Source organism: Callospermophilus lateralis, chromosome 17, assembly GCF_048772815.1.
Source record: "Callospermophilus lateralis isolate mCalLat2 chromosome 17, mCalLat2.hap1, whole genome shotgun sequence".
Taxonomy (NCBI): domain Eukaryota; kingdom Metazoa; phylum Chordata; class Mammalia; order Rodentia; family Sciuridae; genus Callospermophilus; species Callospermophilus lateralis.
Genome location: NC_135321.1, coordinates 7289025 through 7312543, shown reverse-complemented (window position 1 = coordinate 7312543; position 23519 = coordinate 7289025). Strand labels below are relative to the sequence as shown.

Here is a 23519-nt window from a genome sequence, read left to right as displayed (position 1 = left end):
AAATTTTGGCTATTAAAATTCTAGAATAATGCTGTCTGACACAACTTCCTACAATATTTATAACAATCAGTGCTGCTTAATAAGATAGTTACTAGCCCTGTAGCTACTGTGACTGACAACCCTAATATTTAATTTTGATTTATTTAAGTTTAAATTTGAAGTAGCTACATGTGGCTCACAGGTTATCATACTGTTCAGTGAAAGGTCTAGAAATTCTACTTAGTTCTTGTTTCAAATTTCTTATTTTTCAGTTTCCCAGTCCCTGAAGGCATTTTCAAGCTTGTCATTTACTTATCTAAATATGGTATTATTAAAGTTATTTTTTAAAACTATATTTTATACTCCTAGTATCTGAAGTCAGGCAGAGAAGTTGGCACGTTTTCCTCTGTTGGTTCTAGCTCCTGTTGCCAAGTTTCCTAATGTACCTGATTAACTTTGTACTGGTTCATGCTTTGAAAAATTATTTGTAGAAGTTTCTTGAGGTCTAGTATAAACTTGTTCTGCTCTTCCTAAGCACTCAGGGACCACCTTAAAACAAGTTCTCAGCCCACTCACACCAAGCATTCCTGGGTGCAGAGCTGTGGGAGGGAATTTGTGTTGCTCAGGCTGACTTTCATTTTATTTTTTTTCACCTTTCTTTACTGTCATCTGGATGAGAATTAGAGGAGGAAATCAATTCTAATTTGCTCTTCTCCTAAGAGAATGGTTCTCCTGAGTTCTAGCTTCATTCAGGAGAGTGCCACCTTGGAGGGTCTTGACATCTGTTCGATCATTTCTTAGCAATTGTCCTTGGGCAAAAGAATTTCTATACACTTCTTACTTCTCTGGGTATTAGATTTTGATCAAAATTGGCCTGAAGTTTCCCACTATCTCTTCAGCTATTTTTTTTTGTGTGGTGAATTTTAATAAAGCTTATCTAGCATGTTTTTATTATTTTCAAAGGACGCTTAGCCTGACATTACCAGAAACAAAAAATGCCATGAATCTATCTTTAACAGCAAGCCCAAGCCCCAATGCACATTTCACTCCTAACCATCTACACCAGATGTCTGAGTTCTACTGATCAGAGGCATGTCTGCTTTCCTGGTAGATTTTTAAGTTAGATGATCCTGCTAAGACCTCCACCCTGGATCCCCATGAGGAAAAAGGGGGCAAAGCCTGTGATACGCCTTAAACAGTTCCACACAGAACCTGCACAGCTATTGTCTCCCATGTTAACACTGCCTTGAAAGCCCACTGAGATCAAGTCTTTGGGATATGGGGAGGCTCCTTTTAACTAAAAGTGTATTCATCTGCTTTAACCTAATGAAGGATGGAAAGCACTGCTGACTCCAAGAAAATACTGACAATAAATCCAGAGACATGGAGAAGTAGAAAATGCAGACTTCTCCTTCAGCTCCCTAAAGCCTTTCCTTTTCCCTACTCTCTTAATAATAAAGTGTAATAAGTAGTTACCAAAGACAAAATTCCTTCTGAGAAAGGTGAATAAAGAATAAGATCCAAAAGAATGGGATCCTAATTAAGAGTAAATTATACTCCATGTATGTGTAATATGTCCAAATACACTCTACTCTTATGTATATGTAAAAAGAACAAATAAAACAAATAATAAAATCCCCCAAAAGAATAAGAGATGCTGCTGAGTAGCTCCAGTGGCTCAAGAATGGCCACAGATGTTTCCTGGGCCATCTCGTTGCTCAGAGGTAGGGCTGGTTATCCTCATTTTACAAACATGAGGACTGAAGCAGGTACGGCAGAACAGAATGAAAACAACCTCTGATGTACACTCCCCATCGACGAAGAGCACAGTGTCAGTGGAGAAGCAGTGAGAATCAAGAGTAGTTAATGAGGGGAGTTAAAAGCTGACTGAACTTTAAAAATGCTTCTATACATTTCCTGAAATTTAATAATTATTATCAGGAAAACAGAATCATTACTGTACACACAGCAGAGCATAGGCAGAATTATTTCCATTCACTTGGAAAAATGTGTGTCATGGAAAAAAAGCCTTTGATAAAAGATTACATGAAACACATGGAAGGAAAAAAAGACTAGACTCTACAAGATGCAGGTTCTGGGGGTTGGGGGGAGTCCAGGAATAAACAGATATACATTGAAATGCAGAGTGTATCCTAGTGTTGATGCAATGGAGAAATAAAACAAAGGGAAAGGGGAAGAGAGTGGTGGGGAGGGAACAGGGGGCAGGGAGGGTCCAACTTTAACTGATGGGTCTGCAAAGTCTTCCCTGACACAGCTGTATTTGCTCAAAGACAGAGAGGCGATTGCAGGGGACTTGCAGCAAGAACAAGGAGAGCCAAGGTCAGCAAGCACCCCTACACACAGTTTGTCCTCCTGTATCCAGTTTGTCCATGGGGATAACATGATTTATTAACATCCAGAGACTCCAGGCAGCTCAAAGAAGGCAAAGCCTTTCCTGACTCATTCTCCCAGCCTCTGCAACATAAATACCTGGCAAATTATAAAATTATTTTGTGTTTTAACAGCCTATGAATTACCACATATATAAAAGCACGTTTGTGTGTGTGGTATATAATATGAATACTTACCATTAGCCAGAATCTTGGGCTTATTTGCAGGACTGAAGCAAATATTATGAAAAATAAGAAGTGGTATGTAAGGGCTGCTCTTATGCTTGTATTTGCTTATCTCAGTAAGTAAGTCTAAACAGCCATCAAGCCTCAGGATCATTTGCTGCCCATCTTCTCCAAAAGATATATTCAAGAGTAACTTCAACCAAAGAATGGTCAGATTACTGAGATGTTTATTTCCTCCTTTTGGCAATGTTAGAGACAGAAAGTTCTGTAAGAAGTTACTCTGTGGGTAAATAGAGAGAATATTATTTTCTTCTTGGGTCTTTGTCATTATTTCCCTAGTCCCTTTGTGACCAATTAGCTAGCATTATGGTATCCTCTTTTCTAACCTAAATTTCTCTTTCCTCCCAATACTGTCTAAATACTTCATCTATATCATTCCCAAGTATAAGTGAAAAGGGTAAGAGGAACAAAATAGTGCTCAAATTTTAATTTCAGCTCATTTTTTTTTCTCCTGATGATGGAATTCAGTAAGCTATAGTCAACTCAATTATTCAGGATTGATAATCCAGTTTGGGGATTACTTTAGGCCTCTTGAATTTTCTCTTTCTGTCTGCCTTCTGGCAATTTTGCTACTCATTAAAAAATTTCCTAAGGAGAGGAAAAAGAAACAAAACCCCAGTCTGGAAAACTAGTTAACAACTCTGGTAATAGTGGGGTATTTTGCAACAACTCTGGTAATAGGGGGGTATTTTGTAACAACTCTGGTAATAGGGGGGTATTTTGCAACAACTCTGTTAATAGGGGGGTATTTTGCAACAACTCTGGTAATAGGGGGGTATTTTGCAACAACTCTGGTAATAGGGGGGTATTTTGCAACAACTCTGGTAATAGGGGGTATTTTGCAACAACTCTGGTAATAGGGGGGTATTTTGCAACAACTCTGGTAATAGGGGGGTATTTTGCAACAACTCTGGTAATAGGGGGGTATTTTGCAACAACTCTGGTAATAGGGGGGTATATTTTGCAACAACTCTGGTAATAGGGGGGTATATTTTGCAACAACTCTGGTAATAGGGGGGTATTTTGCAACAACTCTGGTAATAGGGGGGTATTTTGCAACAACTCTGGTAATGGGGGGTATTTTGTAACAACTCTGGTAATAGGGGGGTATTTTGTACCATAATAGCTACAAGTGTTTGCTTTTTTTTTCAGTCTATAGTTCCATTCTATATTCCCTTTATCCCACTTGCTTATCATTATAGAAATTAATTTCTCATGGCTATGTGTCATTCTATTAAACTTACAGATGAGAAAGATCTATTACTTGAACTATAAGAGTTATATCAACCTTCAAATAAAGTTCCTTCCACAAAACCCTACCAAGCTCTGAACTATTTGAAAGATAACATATTATTGTCTAGAGTCAGCTATATGCAAACAAAATATAAAAATTACTATATCAAATTGAAATCCACGATGGCAATATGGAAACCAGAAGCGGTTGGACATTTTAGAAGTGAAATGCACTCATTCAACTTTTATAACTGCACAGAGTAACTCATCTCTCCCTGTTTAATCTACTCCAGCTTGTCTCTTGGGTTCTCCTATTCCTAAATCAAGACATTAGCTTTAATTTATAAAATTAATCTTAAGACTTTTACAAAAAGAATCCTGATTATACACATAAAATGGGCTGCAAAAATATTAGCAATATTTTCCAAGCAACAAATACACTATAAAATGACATGCCCATTTTAAATAACATTTGCCATCACTCATGCCTATTTCTCATTTCTCAGCCCAGAATGATGCTCTTAGATTTACACCCTATCTTTCCTATTCAGCTAGATTCTATCATGATATCGGAGATTAAAGGATGACCACAGCAATAAAATATATGTCAGTGCTTTAAAATGCACACATCCTATGGACATCCCTCCTCTTTGTTAGATCTAAAAATAATTTTAAACGATTTTATGCACCAGTTAGAAAGTGCAGAAATCTCATGGCAGAAAGAGCAGACATTTTACAACTGAATTGAATAACAGCTCTGGCTGCATTTTCTAATCCCTACTGATGAATAACGGAAAGGTGGAACACTAGCATCCTCATGTCCACTGATGGGTGACAGAGAGGAGGAACTTGGGTGTTCAGGCTCATTATTGCTATTAAGTCATTGGAATTTCCTCACTGGAACAGAAGAAAGTGACTTGACCATTATGCTCTGAATGTGATTACAGTTGATCACAATGTTCTTCAGTATAGCACCAGAATCACAGAGTGAAAGGTGAAGACACCTTAGAGATCATTTTGTTTAACCTAATTATTATAAAAATAATTTTTTTTAAAAAAATGAGGCATAAAGAGAGTCAATCGGAGTCACACAGTGAGTCACACAGTGAGAACAGTGAGACTTGGCTCTGAGGTTCCCCCAGAGGTCTGCTCTGCTGTCTGTTAGCATGTTCTCTAAGCCTAGTTCTGTGTTCCCAGCTCTGTTCTCACTACATGCTTTCTCATTCTGCAGGATGGTAATCACACACATTTAGTTCAAGAAGACTTCTCCTGTGACAAGTGACATATACAAATATTTGAATACATATATGAAATTTATTCACATACACCAACACAACTTATAATCTCTCTCTCTCATACACACACACACACACACACACACACACACATAAATGACATGCACGTGAACATACATATGAAGAAGCCACCCAGCCATATGCTGGTAAATAATAAACTGGTTCCATTCCCTGAATGTTTTTGTCGAATTATAAAGTGTGAATAATCCCACCATGGCTGATTTCAAGATCACATGATATTGACAAGCTTGAACTTTTCTGAAACTCCCCAGAGCCAGTGGGAGGTCACTTCAGCACACCTCTGAAAACATTTTCATTGTAAGAATGACAATTCCATTTCCTAGTAAGACAGATATTTTTTTCTATTTGTTTGGTGATTACCTCAAATTATCATTTGGGGCTTCAAAGAGATGAAACAGTAGAGGAAAAGGAGACTCAGTTCTTAACAGATACTATCAACCTTTGCAATTTATCTTGTTCTTCAAGCAAAACAAACAGTAGCAATCAAATTACTATTTCATGTTAACAATAGTAATAGATAATCTGATCACATTCAAGTTTTAAGGAATTTATCCAACTAGGAACTTTATTTACATACATTAAAACACAGATCTTGACTGCACATGTATATGAGAATTTGTTTAACTAGTTCCCTCCCTTTTAAAGTACCCAAAGTTAAATCAGTGGTAAGAGTAAAGTTCTGGAACAGAAATCCCAGAGAACTCATAAAATTGCCTATTAGGTCATAAAGAAGTTAAAGTCTAACTGGGTGAAAGAGGGCTGTGATTTCACAAACCATTTGTCAATGTAAATTGAACTGAGATTGTTACTGCTCAATTTGGTCTGTTTAAAGACCATATATATTACTTTTATGATATTCAATAAATGTAAGACAGCTGTCTTTCTAACATCACCATTTCTGAGAGTAGTAAAACAAAATCTCAAAACTAATAAGGATAAACTAAAAGGAAAAGGCAAGATCATAGCCTAGCTTCTGTCACTTTTTATCAACAGTGAACCTCTTAATCTTCTTAAAATCCTTTTAAAAAACCTCTCAAAATTATAATAAATTTATCCTAGAAATTGAGCTCTGAACTTTTGACTGGAAGTATTATTTAATGGAGTATCTCCTTTATGATAGGCAGGACAATTTAAGTACTTACCTTTTGAATTACTCCCTTACAGTCATGAGACAAGGCCAAATTTGAAAGAAACAGAAAAACCGTCTGCTGGATGTTGGTGTTCTCGAGAGGCATCTGAGAGGCCAATTTTAGGATACACAGCATCAGAGAGCTGCTGGAGGCTCCTCTGTGTGCAGCGTGAACGGGATATTGTCCATAACTTGACCAGCAAAGAGAACTGCAACCTTCAAAACAGCAGCCAATCATGTTATCTTCTTGGCTCCACTGTTTAGTGTTAAAAACACCATCTAGTAAAGCATATCTGCCTTTCAAAGTGACTTAGCCAACTAACCTGTGAATTGCAAATCAGCACTGAAGGCTAATGCAGATGTCTACTTTCAATCTAACAGATTTACTGTATTCACTGAAGACCTAACAAACACAGTATTTTAAAATACCAGTTTTTTCCTTTTAAAAAAGAATAAAACCAGCATAATAGGGTTTTTTTTTTTAATATTTCCTAGAGAAAACATCTGAATAAAAGCCTGAATGGAAGAACAGAATTTTAGAAATATGAGGTAACTTGGTCTAATGCCTTCATTTTACAGAAGAGACAAATGAAGAACACAGGTGTCTGGGACAGTGGGTAGTGCAATGCTGTTCTCCATGGTAGACAAGTAAAGACACCATGCAGAAAAGCCAGTGATTGTTCAAGCTCACACAGCTGATAGGCAGAGAGAGCCAGCAGTGGCATGTAACTGGCTTTCTAGAGCTTAGTGATTTTCAGTAAGTAACCATGTGAGATGTACCAAGGAAGAAAGATAATCAGAAAAGAATTAGAAATACAGTTTAATGCTTAATTAGTAAGACTGTACTGTAACAAAACCCTAAGGTGGAATCAACCTGTGAAAGCAGCTACAAGGAGGTAGGCTTGTACATAATCACACCAGAATCAAGACATTATGTAAAATAACTCATAAAAGATGAGTAAACACAAAAAATACAGCAAACTTTCCTGTATTAATAACCTTAGAGCTGTATTAAAATACCACTGTTACCACTAACTGTTACATGAAACTGTCATTACACAATAGAGTTTTGCTCGGAAACAAACCAGACTGAAAAGTAAAATGTTTCTTTTTTAGGTGTAACCTAACCACTTCTAATATTTATTTCAATTTTAAGTATAAAAATGACAAATTATAATTTCAGAAGATTTGTACTGAAGCACAAATTTCTTTTGTTTAACATTTAGCAACTGACTCTTTACTCCTCCTTACTTCCCTAAACCCTAAATTAAAGAGCAATGGTAAGGTCAAGGAGAACAACCTACAGACCAAAGCTGCCCTCAGAGAGGAGCTGATCTGGCCAGGAGGATGCTGAGCTGGAAGATGCACTGAGAGGAGACTCTCGAGCAGAACAAGGGATGAAGAAAGTGAGCGGCAGCAGAAGGAAGACAAGGACAGTCCTGTACTAGACTCAAATATATAAATGGCAATTCAAGGTTCAAGAGCCTGGAGGCCTGTTTCTACTTGTTCCCACTGGCTGGGCTTCTGAGGCACGGTGCTCTAGAGGTGTCAGACCAGTCAAAGGAATAAGCTATCAAGGCATGTAGAAGTGAAAAGATGGGCTCCCACTTGTCCCGCCCCTTCCTGGAGAGCCCACGTATTTCGAAACTCCTGAAGGAGGAGTTACATGCTGCCAGATGAAAGCACACACACTTGCCGACCAGACAAACCTCACGTTTCTGACCATAAGCTGTCAGTGGTGCTTCAAAGCCAGCTGTCCTGCTTCACTCTCTATAATGTCTGCTTGCCCTCCCTGCTCAAAGTAGCCTTCTCAAAACCTCTTGTCTTTGTTCCCTCTCATAAATAATGAAGAAAGGAAAAATATGGTGAGAAAATCAGAACTACCCACCTAAACCACTCCCAGATTCCTGACTCACAGAAGCCAAGAGATAATTACATGACTATATGGCACAGGTGCTCGATTTGGGGGTAATTTGATCAGCAGCAATACATAACTAATAAAACTCCCAACATTATTTTTTATCTCCAATGAATTCAACTTCACCTTAGTTTTTTCACTTGCTTGAATACAGATACCTCAGACTTAACATGACCAAACAGTACTCTTGATTCCTACTTTAAATCCAAGTCAAATCCAGAGCTTTATCATTTTAATAAATGGTACTACTATGCACTCAGGTTCATTTCCCCAAATGAGGCTCAACCTGGATACCTTTCTTTCCTTTCTACCTTCCACCAGCACATTCTCTTGACTCTTCCTAAACTGTCCAATGACTCTCCCCTATCAACAAACATATTCCTAAAATATCTGTCTGCTCTACTATAATACCTACAAGCAATCTTGTCTTTGACTAATAATATATCCTTTATAAGTAGAAGAAATACTTCAAAATATATGTTTTTCCTGTCCACCTTAACATTGATGTAAAGTTAACAACCACAGTAACCAGTATGAAAGCAAGTACTCTATAGTTTATTATTAAAAGGCAACACTGGGTTCTAGTTACCATTTGGAAAATTTGCAGTATAGACACAAAGCAACTGCAAGGCATTCTGCATCAGTGAATCGTCCATCAAAAGCCAAGGCCAGAGAGAGTGCAAGACAGGGACAAGATGAGCTTCAAGAGCCGCTTCCTGTTGTGGAAAGAAAGTAAGGACAGCCATGAGTCTAAATATACGAAAATACAAAATTAAATTCAAATTCAAAACACTGTCACTAACATAAGATAAAAAATTGAAATCGAATTGGGAATTAGCTCAGTAGGTAGAGTGCTTGTCTTGCATGCACAAGGCCCTGGGTTCAATTTCCAGCACCACAAAAAAAAAAAAAAAAAAAAAAGTTGAATTCATCTTCATTCTCAATAATGAGGAGGGCATAGTGGGTCACACCTGTAATCCCAGTAACTTGGGAGGCTGACAAAGGAGGAGTGTAGCCTCAGTAACTTAGTGAGGCCCTAAGCAACTAAGTGACATTGCATCAAAATAAAAAATAAAAAAAGGGCTGGGGATGTGACTCAGTAACCCTGTGTTTAATTCACAATACCAAAATAAAAAAAAAAGGATCCAGCAGACAGTCTTGCCATAGAGCTACAGGGCTCTACACATGGCTGCCCTGAGCACAGCCTGGCCTTCCACACCAGGGTGGCCAGGATATGCTAGTCAGAGAAGAAAAGCAGAAAACAGCTTCTATAACATATAAATCATGCAAGAAAGTGGTATGTTCCAACAAGGCGTAACTAACTTAGGTGGTCAATAAATGGTAATTTCTTGTTAAGTAAACATTCTCATCAACTCTGCCCAGTCTCTGTCTTGTCTCTCTCCCTCCATGGTGTGAGTGTGTGTATGTGTGTAATTACTATTTTTGAGCAATTTAAATGATACAATTCATTCCAAATATTGTTGTGTGAACAAATCTTACATAACACACAGTTTTTACTTCAAAAGTCAATGACCACTGACAGCCTTATAAACACAACCACTTGCACTATATTCTGCCATCTTCTTTACTTATCATGTCCCATCATAAACATAGATAGCTATAAAAACTTATACAATTTCATAAGACTCCTATAAAATGGCTAAACTTAAGTTTTTATAGGTGTCCTATATGTAAGACTGTGAGACATAATGAATTAAACAGGAATTTGTACTGCCATGTGCACTTATGAGCACATTTTCATAAACATACACACCCTACACAATTTTATGCAGCATCAAATAGACTAGAAGTTATTCCCAGTGTTCAAAGCATAAGCTTTGCAGTTATTCCCAATATTCTTCCCCATGTTTAGAGCTCTCTGTAAGTGTAATACTTTATTCCCATCAGACTACTTCAAAATATAAATTGTTAGTCCTGTCTTATTTAACATAGGTTAAGGAATACATGATCAATGTTAATTTTCTAGATAATGTTTTTTTCATAAAAGGAATGAAATCAGTGTTAAGAATAACAATGAGATTAGGTGCATCCATTTCTAAGAATTAATTCTGAGTTTAAGGGCCAATCAACTCTGCAATTACATAAAATTCAAAAAGTTTCCCATTTTTTCTCCTCTATTATCTCAATAAAAATTAAACTGTTTAATACCAATTCTGCTACCAACATTTTGAAAAGGATCTCTACTTACTTTACATTCTTCATTTTGATAAAGGCAGTTTCTTAGGAGCTGCATGGCAATGCTCAACTCTTTAATAAAACCATCTTCCTGTTTAAACAAGAAGGCAAAAACTGTGAACATAGGAGCATGCTCCACTTTTCATATATAGTAACTCACTCCCTTGTGGGTCACAGCACAATGCAGCTGTGCTCTAGTCTTGCCAGACCACCATAACTTTGAGGGGACTGACAAGCTAACGATCTCTGAAAGATGACCACATCTCAAGAAATGCACCCACCACAGAAAAGCTATTTCTGTTCTATCAAGCATGAAGGAACTGGGATATATAATAGCCTCTATGTTTCATCTCAATAAAGTGAGGCAGGTTCTGACTGATTTTCAATCATATCAGGTGTGGGCTGACTCTCTCAGTGATGGAGTAAGGGCTTTTTGCTAGTGAGGAAAGAGGAAAAGACATAAGAACAGAAAGCGACAAACATGAATCAATCCCCTGCATTCACCAAATTATTAAGTAAAGTTTTGCCTTATTTTCTTACTAGTTATTTCATAGAGGGCTGCTACTATGGTCTTACACACACACACACACACACAGGTATATTTGTACATTTATATATTGATACATATATACATTCATTTTGTGAGTAAGTCTGTGGAACAGATCTTACTGATCATGATTATTATTAACCATAGTTCTTATATAATAATTATGTTATTCTATGTTCACATGAAAATGTAAATTAAACATGAATTAAGCAGACTCAATGCCAGATGAGACATTCAGAAGTCACAGAAGGAGTTAAACAGAGATTAAGAATAGCAGCTTTGCAACCTCTCAGATGAGGAGACAAATTCTGGTCTCATCAACTGCCAGCATGAAGAGTCTGTGCTCATGAGTGTTTGTCTATGAGATAACAAATATAAAATATCTGATAGTGCCTGACATATTGTAAACACTTATTAAATTACATCTATTATAGATCTCACTTAGAGAACTTAGGCTTGCTTTTAAAGACTTTAAGTATTAAAAACCTATCTAGTATAGTATCCTAGTATCATGCAGATGTAGATATCACAAAATATATATTTTATATGTGTAATGTATTATATACATTTTATATATACAATAAGTGTGTATGTGTGTATAAATATATATATCCAGAGAGAGTGAGCGAGCACAAAGCTTTACCTAAAGACCTTCAAGTAAGAATTAAGGGAGAAAAAAATGCCCACAATCTCCTAATGTAGAAATGCCATTAATTTATCAGACTGCATTTTTCTTCTAAATCAGACATGCGTTTCAACCTTGCACTCATTTATAGGCATAAGGACACTGCAGAGACGGTCACCGTGTGCATTCATTCCTTTATCCCAGGAGTTTAGGATGCAAAGTCACCTTTTTTTTCAGTACTGCTTTCCCAGGCCGCAGAGAATCGAGGTTCAGTTGTGCATTAATGTGCTTCATCTGCTCCATGCAGTTGTCTATGAGATCAGCTGAAAGACAAAATTTGTTAAGTCAAAATATTTCATTTCTAAATAAGTTAAAACCACATATAATCAGAATCTCCAAAACAATTATATTTCTGACCCACTTATTCTAGTGTTTTCAGCAAGAGATAAATAAATATGGGAAAATAGTGGGGTGGTGGTGGTAAAAAAACTAAACCTGGAATCCACTTAGTTTTAGTCCTTAGTAAGATAGTCCTCAAACATAATTTATACTTGAGACTTAAATAATTTGTTTTAGTAGTAAACTGCAATTGACATTAATGAACTTTATGTTGCTGTTATTCTCTTTCAAATTTTCAACTTTCTTTTCCCTGATTTTCAAATGAGAATTTTCAACTTTAGAGGGGAAATTTATACAAAAAATACTGGATCCTCTGATGCTCTTTATCATCAAAACAATGGGGGTTTTTTATTTGTTTGTTTTGGGTTTTATTTAGGTACACAGAATGTTTTTATGTACAAACTAATATTTAATTACTATGAAACTGAGTGTTACTTTTATTAGCTTCTCTATTATTTAGATAAATGTTCTAGAGTAAGAATAATTACATATTAAATAAAAATAATTGCATGAAAAATCTTTTTTTGTTTTAAAGTAATAATGTTTCCTAGATATCTGTATGGAAGAAACCTAAAAGAAGTGAATGTTTACTGGGTTTGTTTGTGGAAAAAAATCTGGTTTTGTTTTGTATTTTAATGACATTGATATATTATACTATAGAGTACTTTATAGTTTGAATTCAAAGAAAATTAAACTGAGCAAGCAGCAAACCACACAAGTTGGCAGCATGCCACATGAACAGCTGATCTGCCATGTAGATCACCTTTCAGAGCATGTTTCTGGGCTCTTCTGCTGACAGCCAGGAGTGACAGCAACGCATTTGCAGCCACTCTTTTCAGGGTATCTCTGGAGGACTTTCCTTCATAGCACTGCAGAGAATAGAGATCAAAATGGTTTGAAGAAAAATTTAATTTGGAGTAAAACTGTTGTGAATAAAAGGCATTGCCAGGATTCAACTACCGTGTAAACCACTGAAATCTGATGAATCAGTAATATTTGAGAATGCTTGAGAAGGCTGCATAAGTGATTTATAATAGGAAAAGACCAACACTCACTCTCAAAGATTCATCATCTATGGAAAAAAATTGTATTTATTATTAACACATAGCATGGTACTTACTTAAAACACACCAGGGTGTACACATGTGAGCGTGTACTCACACATGCACCACACACATATGGAAACAAGTCCTTGGAAAAGTATTCATCAGTAGAACTGCCATCCAATTCCAATCTTTCTTCTTTTGGGGATACATCCCCTCCTTTTATTCCGATTGGACATATATTTGTATCCTGTGTGATTTGGTTCCTCTGATCTTCCATTTTTATAGTAATATGTACTTGTTTTTAAAAAAATCACATAATGTGGGTTTTTAAAAAATTTTGTTTTCAGTTGTCGATGGACCTTTATTTTATTTATTTATATGGGGTGCTGAGTATTGAACATAGTGCCTTGCCCATGCTAGGCAAGTGCTCTACCACTGAGCCACAACCCCAGCCCAATGTGTTTTTGTTTTTTTTTTTTTAATTTTCAATTTTTTAAGCTTCTACAGAAATGGAAAATCATTTATTATTTTGAAAATGCTAATACTAACATTTTGGTATATATGTCCTTTATACATCTGAATTAGAAAAAATTTCATAACAAAAAATTTCTAACATATACATAAGTAGAAAAACATAATAACAAGGCCCCATCCTTTAAAAAAATTTTTTTTTTGGCTAAGGATTGTTAAGTAAGTATTAGTATAGCATATCATCTAATATACAAAACCAATTCTAATGTCTAACACAATTAACAACAATTTCTTGGCATCAACTAATACCCAGATCAAATTTACCTTTTCTCTTTTGTCTCTACAGTGTCTTTTTGAGCCCTGACATCATATCTGCAGTCATTTCCTACCTGGAGAGCCTGGCCACCCATTCCAAAGAGTGCCACAGGTGCCCTGCAGTTGCTGCTGTCCCCTCGGATCATTGCACCCCTGCCTAGACCTGATCAGTCATCCTGCACATGCCCTATACTGAAGACCTGTCTGTTGGTTTCCCTGCAATGACGATTAACTTGCTTTTTCTCCTCTGTATTTTCCATCTGCTGGATGTTTAGCTTTTGAGGCTTGACTAGATTCAGGTTCAACTTTTAGAGGTAAGATCTCACCTGGATATGTATGATCAGGTTTTAAAGGGGTTCATAAATCCAGTTTAAAACTCTAGAAGTTCCTCATTTGCTTTATAAATATTACATATAATTCAAATTCATAATTCTTATACCAATAATTTCTGAAATGATTCAGCATTATAATATCACTAAAATCAAGCTTAAAATCATATGATTTCACATGAAATACAGTACAGTACACTTACAATTCCTGATGAGCCTGTGCTTGGAGACCTAACATGGAGAAGCTTGTGCAGTGCCCACCCCCCCACCCCTGCCCCTCTGCCCCCAGATCCCCTGCCCCCAGCTTTACCACCAGGGCTAACAAATCCATCTTAAGAACTCCCTTAGGCAGCTGCTTCCAACCAGACAGGTCTCTATGCGATTGATCATTTAAATTTTAAATACCCACACCCAGGGATGCTTGGTAATGACCATTACAAGGGAAAGAAAGTAACCTTAAAAACAAAGGAAAACAAAACAAAAAAACAGGTAGAGAAGTATTATAGGATGATGACTATATGTGGAGTAGGATCATTAGGTTACCTGTGAGAATACTAATTTGTCTATAAAGGTAAATTTCACCTTTAATAGAAAAATTGCCCTAAAATACTCATCTTAATTGCATTTATTAGTAATTTCAGAAAAGCCAAATTGATCCCCCAAAATTACTAAACATCAACATATCAAGTAGTTAGGAAAAGAAAAAAAAAAAAAAAAAACTTTTGAGTGGAATAGTTGTGGGTTTCCACCCCCCCCTTAAAACCCTCATTAAAAATGACAATATGGGGATTACACACATGGACTCTTGTGTGGGCCTTAAAAGTCCAGAAATTAGAAAGCAGCAGGATGAATAGAAGTGGGGTGAGACTCAAAAATCCTGAATTGTAAGTGGTGAATGGGCAAGCTGAGTACTACCCAGTCCAACACTGAATTACTGATGGCAGAGGAAATTTAGCACCAGTCTCCAGGGGAAGTGAAGGAGGTGGAGAGGATTGTTGGAAAACTCTCTATGCAGGAGCTCCATTCTCAGGCCCTGCCCACTGCCAACCAATTTCTGTACAGCCAAGCCACTCCTCTTCCTTCGCTCTTGCAAAATCCTGCAGGTTCAGGATTTTCTGGGGAGGATAATTAGAAGCATTCTGCCCTGGCAGAGTAGGTACCTAAGTGGGTTAGGGTATTCCACTGAAACAGGAAGGACCTAGTGAAACTGTACAAATTAAATTCTGAGTCCCCTGCTCTTTTCACCACTTTCCTACAAAACACTAAGCAGTTAATTGGGTTTTCACCTCCAGGCAAGAGATCAAAACACTGCTCTAGGAAATGTGATGAGGTCCAGAAGACAACCACAGCATGACCCCTGCGAGTCCCCTTGGACAGCGAAACCTTGACTGACGAGCTCCACTCAGAGGCTCAGGGCTGTCTACACTATATAATCTCCCAGTCTTCAATGGAGCAGATAACCAAGGTAACCAACATCTGGGAAAGCCGCGCACCAGAAAATACAGAGCAAAATAAACAAAGAAAAGGCCAGAAAAGAGAGATTATGTAGGAAGAAGAACACTTAATAGGAGTTCTAAACAAAGTAGAAGAAATGTCAATAAAGAAATTTTTAAAAATATGAATTTATAGATGGAAAGAACCCCCAAGAGAACCTAGCACAGTGGAGAGCAGACCCACTTTATCAGAAAATTGAAGAATACTAGAGAAAAAGAAAGGTTCTAACTTCTAGGAAGTGAAACAAGAATCATAATGGCTTCAGAATTGTATACAGCAACACTGAGAGTTAAAGGAAATAAATCATGCCTTTTAAATTCTGAAGTAAATCATTTCTAACTCATAACTCTTACTAGTCAAGCTACACATCAGATATAAGGGTAAAATAAAGACTTTCAGACAGCTACAACTTAAGAAAGACCTCTGCATGCTTTCTCTAGAAGATACAAGTGAACAGAATTTATATGAAAAGGAATGAACCGACCAGGCGAGGACAGAGGGGACAGTACACTGGATGCACTAAACAGGATGCAGAAGACTGCACAAGCAAAGGAATGAAAAACTCCCAGGAACAAGGTGAATGGAGATCCCAGGAAGACCCTGGGCACCAAGCAGGTCCAAAGGATATGGCAGAGATTTCTTCCAGAGGTGAATTCCAAACACACCAAAAGGACATTTGACTGCTGGCAAAGAAGCTTATTAGAAATAGAAAAGTCAACAAGTTGAAATACATACATACATACACACACACACACACACACACACACACACACACACACACACACCAGTTATCTTTAAGGAGAACAAAAGCTACGCAATAAAAGAAATACTGTTTTCAGCTTGGTTCAACTGTGTACGAGGTTTGCACAGATGTGATACTGTACCTGCATCTATTCTCTAATGGAGGTTCGGATGTCATTACCAGGGGACTGAGAGGGGAGTCCACTTTGGCTAGGTAGATGAGGAGGGTGTGAAAAGACAGCTTAAGATTCTCCCCCATGATAGGAATTCAGTAGACAAGATCACTCTAAATCTGAGTGATCCAAATAGAGGAACAAATGCATACTGGAGACCCTGAAGGTAAACTACAAAATGATCAGCTAAATGAGGTATAAGTGATGAACTCTCAGAAAAGGAAAAACAGGCAGGAAGGTAGAAGTCATTTACTCTAGGTGAAAACCTGTGGAACTATTTGGTGCTCTAAAATGCGTACTTGGTAAAAACCAACATGAAAGCAAAAAACCAAAACAACCAAACAGGACTGATCTACAGTAAATCTATCTACTTTTCAACATATGCTAAAAAAAAGATAAAAGGAAATTATTTAAATAATATTGTTTTTCATGCTGAAAAGCAGTCTGAGCATGTGCATATGACACAGCTGGATGTGAGAAACGACAGGCAGGAAAGCTGAGGACAAGCCCCAGTGATAGGCACTGGCTACTGCACTATTGGGATGCCCAAAAAGAAGAAAGCTAAACCAAGGAAATTCAGAATAAGAAATAATTCATCTTTTTATCAATCACTGGAAGAATGAAAATAAAAAGACTCAATGACTTCTTTTTAAGTTTATGTTTTTATATTAATCCCTTCTGTGCATTAAGTGATCTAGAATATTATAGATCAAGTGTTATCTTTATTTCTTTTCTTGTGTCTTTCTTTCTTTCTGAAAGATACTTAACATAAAGAACAGACTTTTTTTTGGGGGGGGGGTGGTGCTGGGAATTGAACCCAGGGCCTTGTGCACATAAGGCAAGCACTCTACCAACTAAGCTATATCACTGGCCCACAAACTTTTTAATTGTAGTGAACATTAACACAGAAGTATCCCAACTATATAAGCCAACTCTTCAGGAGATTTACTCTTGAAATTCACCATTCACTAAACACAAGTACGATAAATATTTCCTAAAATGTGACATGAGAATTCATTGTTTCCTGGCTTTACTATACTTAGATATCAGATTAATAAAATAAGCAAAATTAATTCAATATATCCATCACAGGCAAAACCTGTGAGATTGTAATTAATCTTTATTATCTACAGGTATTTCCAAATGAAACCTATTGAGAATCTCTATACAGAAGGTCAAACTCCATTATTTCAAATGTGTTTAATATTTAATAGGCCAAAGACAGCTAATAACATCATTGAAAATATTCAAATTCTGAAACCACCTCAAAATAGAGTTATGAAAAAATAAATACAAAATTATGATCTAAGTGTGCATAATTTCAATATAAATCAATTATGGTACTTTGCTGTAAAGCAGTCTTTTAAAAGCTATTCTGCTAAGATATTTTAATTAAACCTCAAAACTAATTTATTAGGAGGATGCAGAATTTTAGAGGCAGCTGAAATTTAACCAGTTTTGTAGTACAATCCTCTCATTTTGCATTTGAAGAACCAAATCACAAGATGTTGCCTAAGGTTCACTCTAATATTTTTTTTTGAGCATGTCTTTATATAAAATTTAAATCTATCTTTGAAGAATATCAATTTTAGAATACTATTTCTTCAGATAATTTAGAGAGTACAGTTTGCTTTGCTACATCTAATACCTGGCACAACTCATAACCTACATAAGCACAGTATGATACATGCTTTACTTATGATAATATGCTAATGTTTAATGTATTCTGATAATATTTTAATTCACTTATCATTGTTCTATAGGGCAAAGAAAACACAGTGGTTATAGCTTAATAGGACCATTAATAACTGTCTGCCTTACATTAAGCACACATTTTCTCAATAGTGTATCATAGGTACAATTCCTCTCTTCACGCTGTCTTAATTTATCTGTGCCTTTCCATCTAACTGATGCTATGGGTCCATATTTACTTTTTTTTTTTTTTTTTTAAAGAGTGAAACAAGTAGGATTTATTTAAGTACGAAGTAAAAAACAGAACTCTTACAGGGCAAAGCAGACCCAATAGCAGATTGTCTCATATTTACACAAAAAAAGAAGGGGATGATTTACCAGGAAATATGTTTTAAACAAATTGCTATTGTATCTATATTGGCACAGAATGCTGTGTATCTTCTGTGACTTAGAAGAAACTGAAAGGAAAATGAGCTAACCATAGGAAAATCAAGATATCCTATAGCTATAGAGTATCTCATTTTCTTCGGCCAAGAAAGATAACAACGTAAGATTATAAACAATAATTTTTTATGATAAATAATATTACAGAACAGGAGGGAAGAATAAGGGCAAAGCAAATTTCACAAATGCCTCTGGCACCAAGTGTTTCTTAGGTACCCTATTGTTACAAGCTGGCCCATCATCCTATATGGAACCATATATAACATGAGTCTCCATGAAACATGGTGCCACTAACAATAGAAAATAGTTAAGAAATAAATTATCCCTGGCTTAAAGTCTTGAAATTTCTCCACGCCCAGCAGGACTGGTTGCAGGAGCCAGACAGTATGAGGAACAGCTTCCGGAGCTATTTGGTATGTTGGCGTAGGCAGTGAAGGGAGAGGCCAAGCACACTGTTCTCACAGTACTCTTCTCTGAGGGAAGTCATTTAAATTCCCTGAGGAAGAAAGCATGTTGACAAGAGCAAGGGCCTTTCTGCAAGAAAAAAGTGGTGTTCCAGAACCAAATTAGAAAATTAATAACTAGACTGGATTGCGGGTTAGGGTGAGAAACTTGAGAAGGTGTGAATCTGAGTTTTCTTATAATATTTTTTAAAAATGCAGACTCCAACTCAGTTAATCAAGTCTGTTCTGACAGGGAATGAGATAACTGGGATAACTGGGACCACATCCAGTTTTTGTTCTCAACCAAGAAAAGCTGAGAGGGATAACAGGGAGGTGGTGGCCGCAGGGAAGCTGTTGTCTCCCAGGAGCTTTTTTAAAGAATGCCGTGAGGACCCTTCCCCAGAGATCAGGCTTGTAGAGGAACTGCTGGAGGCAGATGAGAAAATGCGGGGAAGACTCCTTTTCAGGCTTCTGGTCTATGCTGGAAAGCAAAGAGGACTTTATGAGGCAGGGGAAACTAAGTCCCCTGAGAAGCCCTGTGATACCCTAATAGGATAATCCTAGCTGAACCAGGGAGTCTTCTCCCTTTCTAGCACTTCAACTGAATTTAACATAATCAGGGCTGGTGCTCAAAATGTACAAGTAGCCATGCCATAAATGTCTTCATGGCCACAACTCTCAGAGGCTGATAAGGATGGAAAATTTCCAAATTCTAAGCAGCAAAGAAACTGCAACAAATTGGCAGACAGAGCAAGCTTTGTGGCTAGATGATGGGGAAACTGAGGCAAATCCTTCAATACACAATTCTACTACCTTTCCACCTTTCAATGAGAAGGAAAAAATCATAAAATCATATAACTATTTAAAAGGAAGATTCTTAATATTAAAAACTCTAGTAACAGTCCTACTTTGAAAAGCAATGAACAATTTTAAATTAGGATCAATTTTACTTTTGTACTAAACAGTCATAATAAGCATTAATACTTTAATTCAAATAATTGAAAAAAAATTTTAACAAGACCCAGAGAGATAGTCAATTCATTTAAACACTAAATACACTTTAAGAAAAATCAAGAAGTCACACACCTGAAGAATTACTTCATTAAGTCTATCTGGAGACTTCTGGTTGTCCTGAGTTTCATCAAGAAGAGATGTGATGGTTGGAGGAGACAATGAACTTGCTTTGTCTTTGTCCTGGCAGTGCCTTCTTGCCTCCTCAGTCAAGAGAACAGACAGGAAGTGCAAACTGGACGTGTACAGGGCAGGGCATCTGCTGGACAAGCCTACACACTCGCAGAACACATCTAAGAGGGAAAATGATTTTAGATGTAAATACTCAGAATTGGAAAGGAAATAAACCAAATTGATCTGAACAATTAAGTTTATAGCTTTCTTATTTTTAATGATTTAAGGTTATCGATAGCTCAAGTATACCAAGAACTATAATGTTTCAATAGTTAGTATGAAGACATATATAGAATCAAGGAATCTATTTTTCAGTGTTTGGGTTTTTTATTTACATGAAAAGTGCATGTGTGTGTGGGGGGTGTGTATCTACAAATGCACATATAGACCATATTTGCTAAGACTCCAAATAAGAGGACTGTATGTACATGAGTATTGAGCCTTTGAACACTATATATATGCAAAGTCTTGAGAAATTTTAAATTTTGATTTCACTACTAAGTTAAAAAAGAATTAGCCTAATTATACTGTGAATAATTTAGAATACCACCTTATAAGTAAGAATGTATTTTTCTGCTTTCAATCAATTTGTTGCCAAAAGACACTTACAAAGAAGATAGTATGCAGTGTCAATATGATGTACAATCACAATAGCAGACGTTAAATAATACTACAGACTCATAGTAATAAAATAGCATGGTACTGGCACCAAAAAAAAATATGAAGACCAATGGAACAGAATAGAAGACAGAGACAAACCCCCTGAATACAGTTATCTCACACTAGACAAAGATGCTGTAAACATATATTGGAGAAAAGATAGCTTCTTCAACAAATGGTGCTGGGAAAACTAGAAATCTCTATGTATCAGAATGAAATTTAAGCCCTCTCTCTCACCTTGCACAAAACTCAACTCAAAGTGCATCAAGGACCTAGGCATTAGAGACTCTGCACCTACTACAAGAAAATGAAGACCCAACTCCCCATCAGGTAGGCTTAAAAACTGAATTCTTCAAAAAGACTTCTACAGCACAATAAGTACAATCGAGAATCAATAAATGGGATGATATCAAACTAAAAAAGCTTCTTTACAGCAAAGAAAACAATCAAGAATGTGAAAAGAAAGCCTACAGAATGGGAGAAAATCTTTGTCACCTGCATCTCAGAGCATTAATCTCCAGAATATATAAAGAACTCAAAAAGCTTAATACCAAAAAAGGAAATAACCCAATCAATAGATGCACAAAGAAACTGAACAGACACTTCACAGAAGATATGGTCGGTCAACAAATAAGTGAAAAAAATATTCACCACCTCTAGCAATTAGAGAAATGCAAATTAAAATACATTGAGAATCTACCTCACTGTAGTCTGCATGTCAATTAACAAGAATACAAGTAACAATAAATGCTGGCAAGGATGTGGGGGGAAAAGGTACTCTCATACATTGTTATTGGGACTACAAATTGGCGCAACCACTCTGGAAAGCAGTAAGGAGAGTTCTCAAAAAACTTGTAGTGGAACTACCATTTGATCCAGTTATCCCACTCCTGGGCATATGCCCAAAAGACTTAAAATCAGCCTACTACAGGGATGCAGCCACATCAATGCTTGTAGCAGCTAAGCTATGGAACCAAACTAGGTGCCCTAAAACAGATAACTGGAAAAAGAAAATGTGGTGTATATACACAATGAGATTTTATGCAGTCATAAAAAAGGATGAAACTATGGCATTTGCAAATAAATGGATGGAACTGGAGACTATCATGCTAAGAGAAATAAGCCAATCTAAAAAGACCAAAGGCCAAATGTTCTCTCTGATATGTGGATGCTAACACACAATAAGAGGGGGAGGGCAGAATAGAAGTTCACTGGATTAGAGAAAAGGGAATGAAGGAAAGAGGTGGGCATGGGAGTACAAAAGAGAGTAGAATGAATCGGACATAACTCTCCTATATTCGCATATGAACACTTGACCAGTGTATCTCCATATCATGTACAACCACAAGAATGGGATCTAATTAAAGTAAGTTATACTCCATGTATGTATAATATGTTATAATACCCTTTAGTGTCATGTATATCTAAAAAGAACAAATTTAAAAAGTGAAAAAAATATGACGTGCAAAGGTCTCATAGTATGTCACAAAGAACATGAGTGGTTATGAACTGATTTGGAAAGAATAAGTAAGCTAAACTCAGAATCAACATTCAAATTAGTAGTCATATTAGATTCTTTTGAGTACTGATTTAGTGTAATCAAAATAACATTGTTGTTTTACAGTAACTTTGTTAATTTGAAAAGTATGAACTTATAATTTTATGATTCATTTTTAGGTTATTTTATATTTATGTCTATGTAAGAATTATAGCCATCAGAATTTCTACCAGTCTGTGTCACACACTTAAGTTTACACAAAATAGAAATCTTTTCAATTTAATGTTTTGATTTTATCACTCCAAAAATAGTGTCAAATAAATAGGGTTAAGTTAAGGGTTAGCAATTTTTTTTCTGTAAAGGGCTAGACAGTAAATCTTTTATGCTTTACAACTCACTATTTTTGTCTCAACTTTTCATTTCAACTACTGAAGCATGAAAAGTGGTCTATGCAATACATAAGCGAACAAATGTGGCTATATTCCAATAAGACTTTATTTTACCAAAATAGGTAGCAGGATAGATTTGGCTAACGGGCTTCCGTACCTGATGTGAGCAGCACTTTGCTTCACAGTGTTGGTGATTCAGGTGGGTAAATTAATTCCCCCTAACAGATGCAAGAGGAGAATCTCAATCTCCAAGTGAAGCAATCTCTTTCAATTTTCATCTCAATAAAACAATTTACAACATCGAGAGCATGGGATGTACCATAAAGGGTACATTATGGTAGACTCAGAACTCCTGTATCTAGAAAACTAATAATTCTGTTTCTTACCAAACATATATTTCCTCATAATTCTTACTTCAAAACTACCATTTTCTGTCATTATAATAAAGTTTATAGAATGAACAAATAATAAATGTTTAAAAATCACTCAAATAAATTAGTGACTAACTTTGAAACTTAGAAATTCATTTTTAATACCTTTAAATAAGTCATTAAAAAGGTTAACATAAATGTTAGTTATAATCATTTCTTAAGAAATAATAAGATTAGTTATTTAAAAATAAGTATTTGTTTATATTAGTTGGCAACTTTTATATGGAAAA

At 36.2% G+C, this 23519-nt stretch overlaps 1 protein-coding gene across 1 annotated transcript in view; it reads right to left on the bottom strand.

The window, feature by feature from the left end:
- The window catches only part of Rttn (rotatin), a 157393-nt gene that overhangs the window by 5839 nt on the left and 128035 nt on the right, over positions 1-23519 (bottom strand). Inside the window, exons 40-46 of the mRNA XM_076837051.2 lie at positions 20213-20430; positions 12742-12847; positions 11805-11902; positions 10421-10498; positions 8801-8927; positions 6307-6509; positions 2568-2835 (exon numbers count right to left, since the gene is read on the bottom strand). Coding sequence (XP_076693166.2) covers positions 2568-2835; positions 6307-6509; positions 8801-8927; positions 10421-10498; positions 11805-11902; positions 12742-12847; positions 20213-20430 — 1098 coding nt within the window. The remainder of the gene's footprint in view (positions 1-2567; positions 2836-6306; positions 6510-8800; positions 8928-10420; positions 10499-11804; positions 11903-12741; positions 12848-20212; positions 20431-23519) is intronic.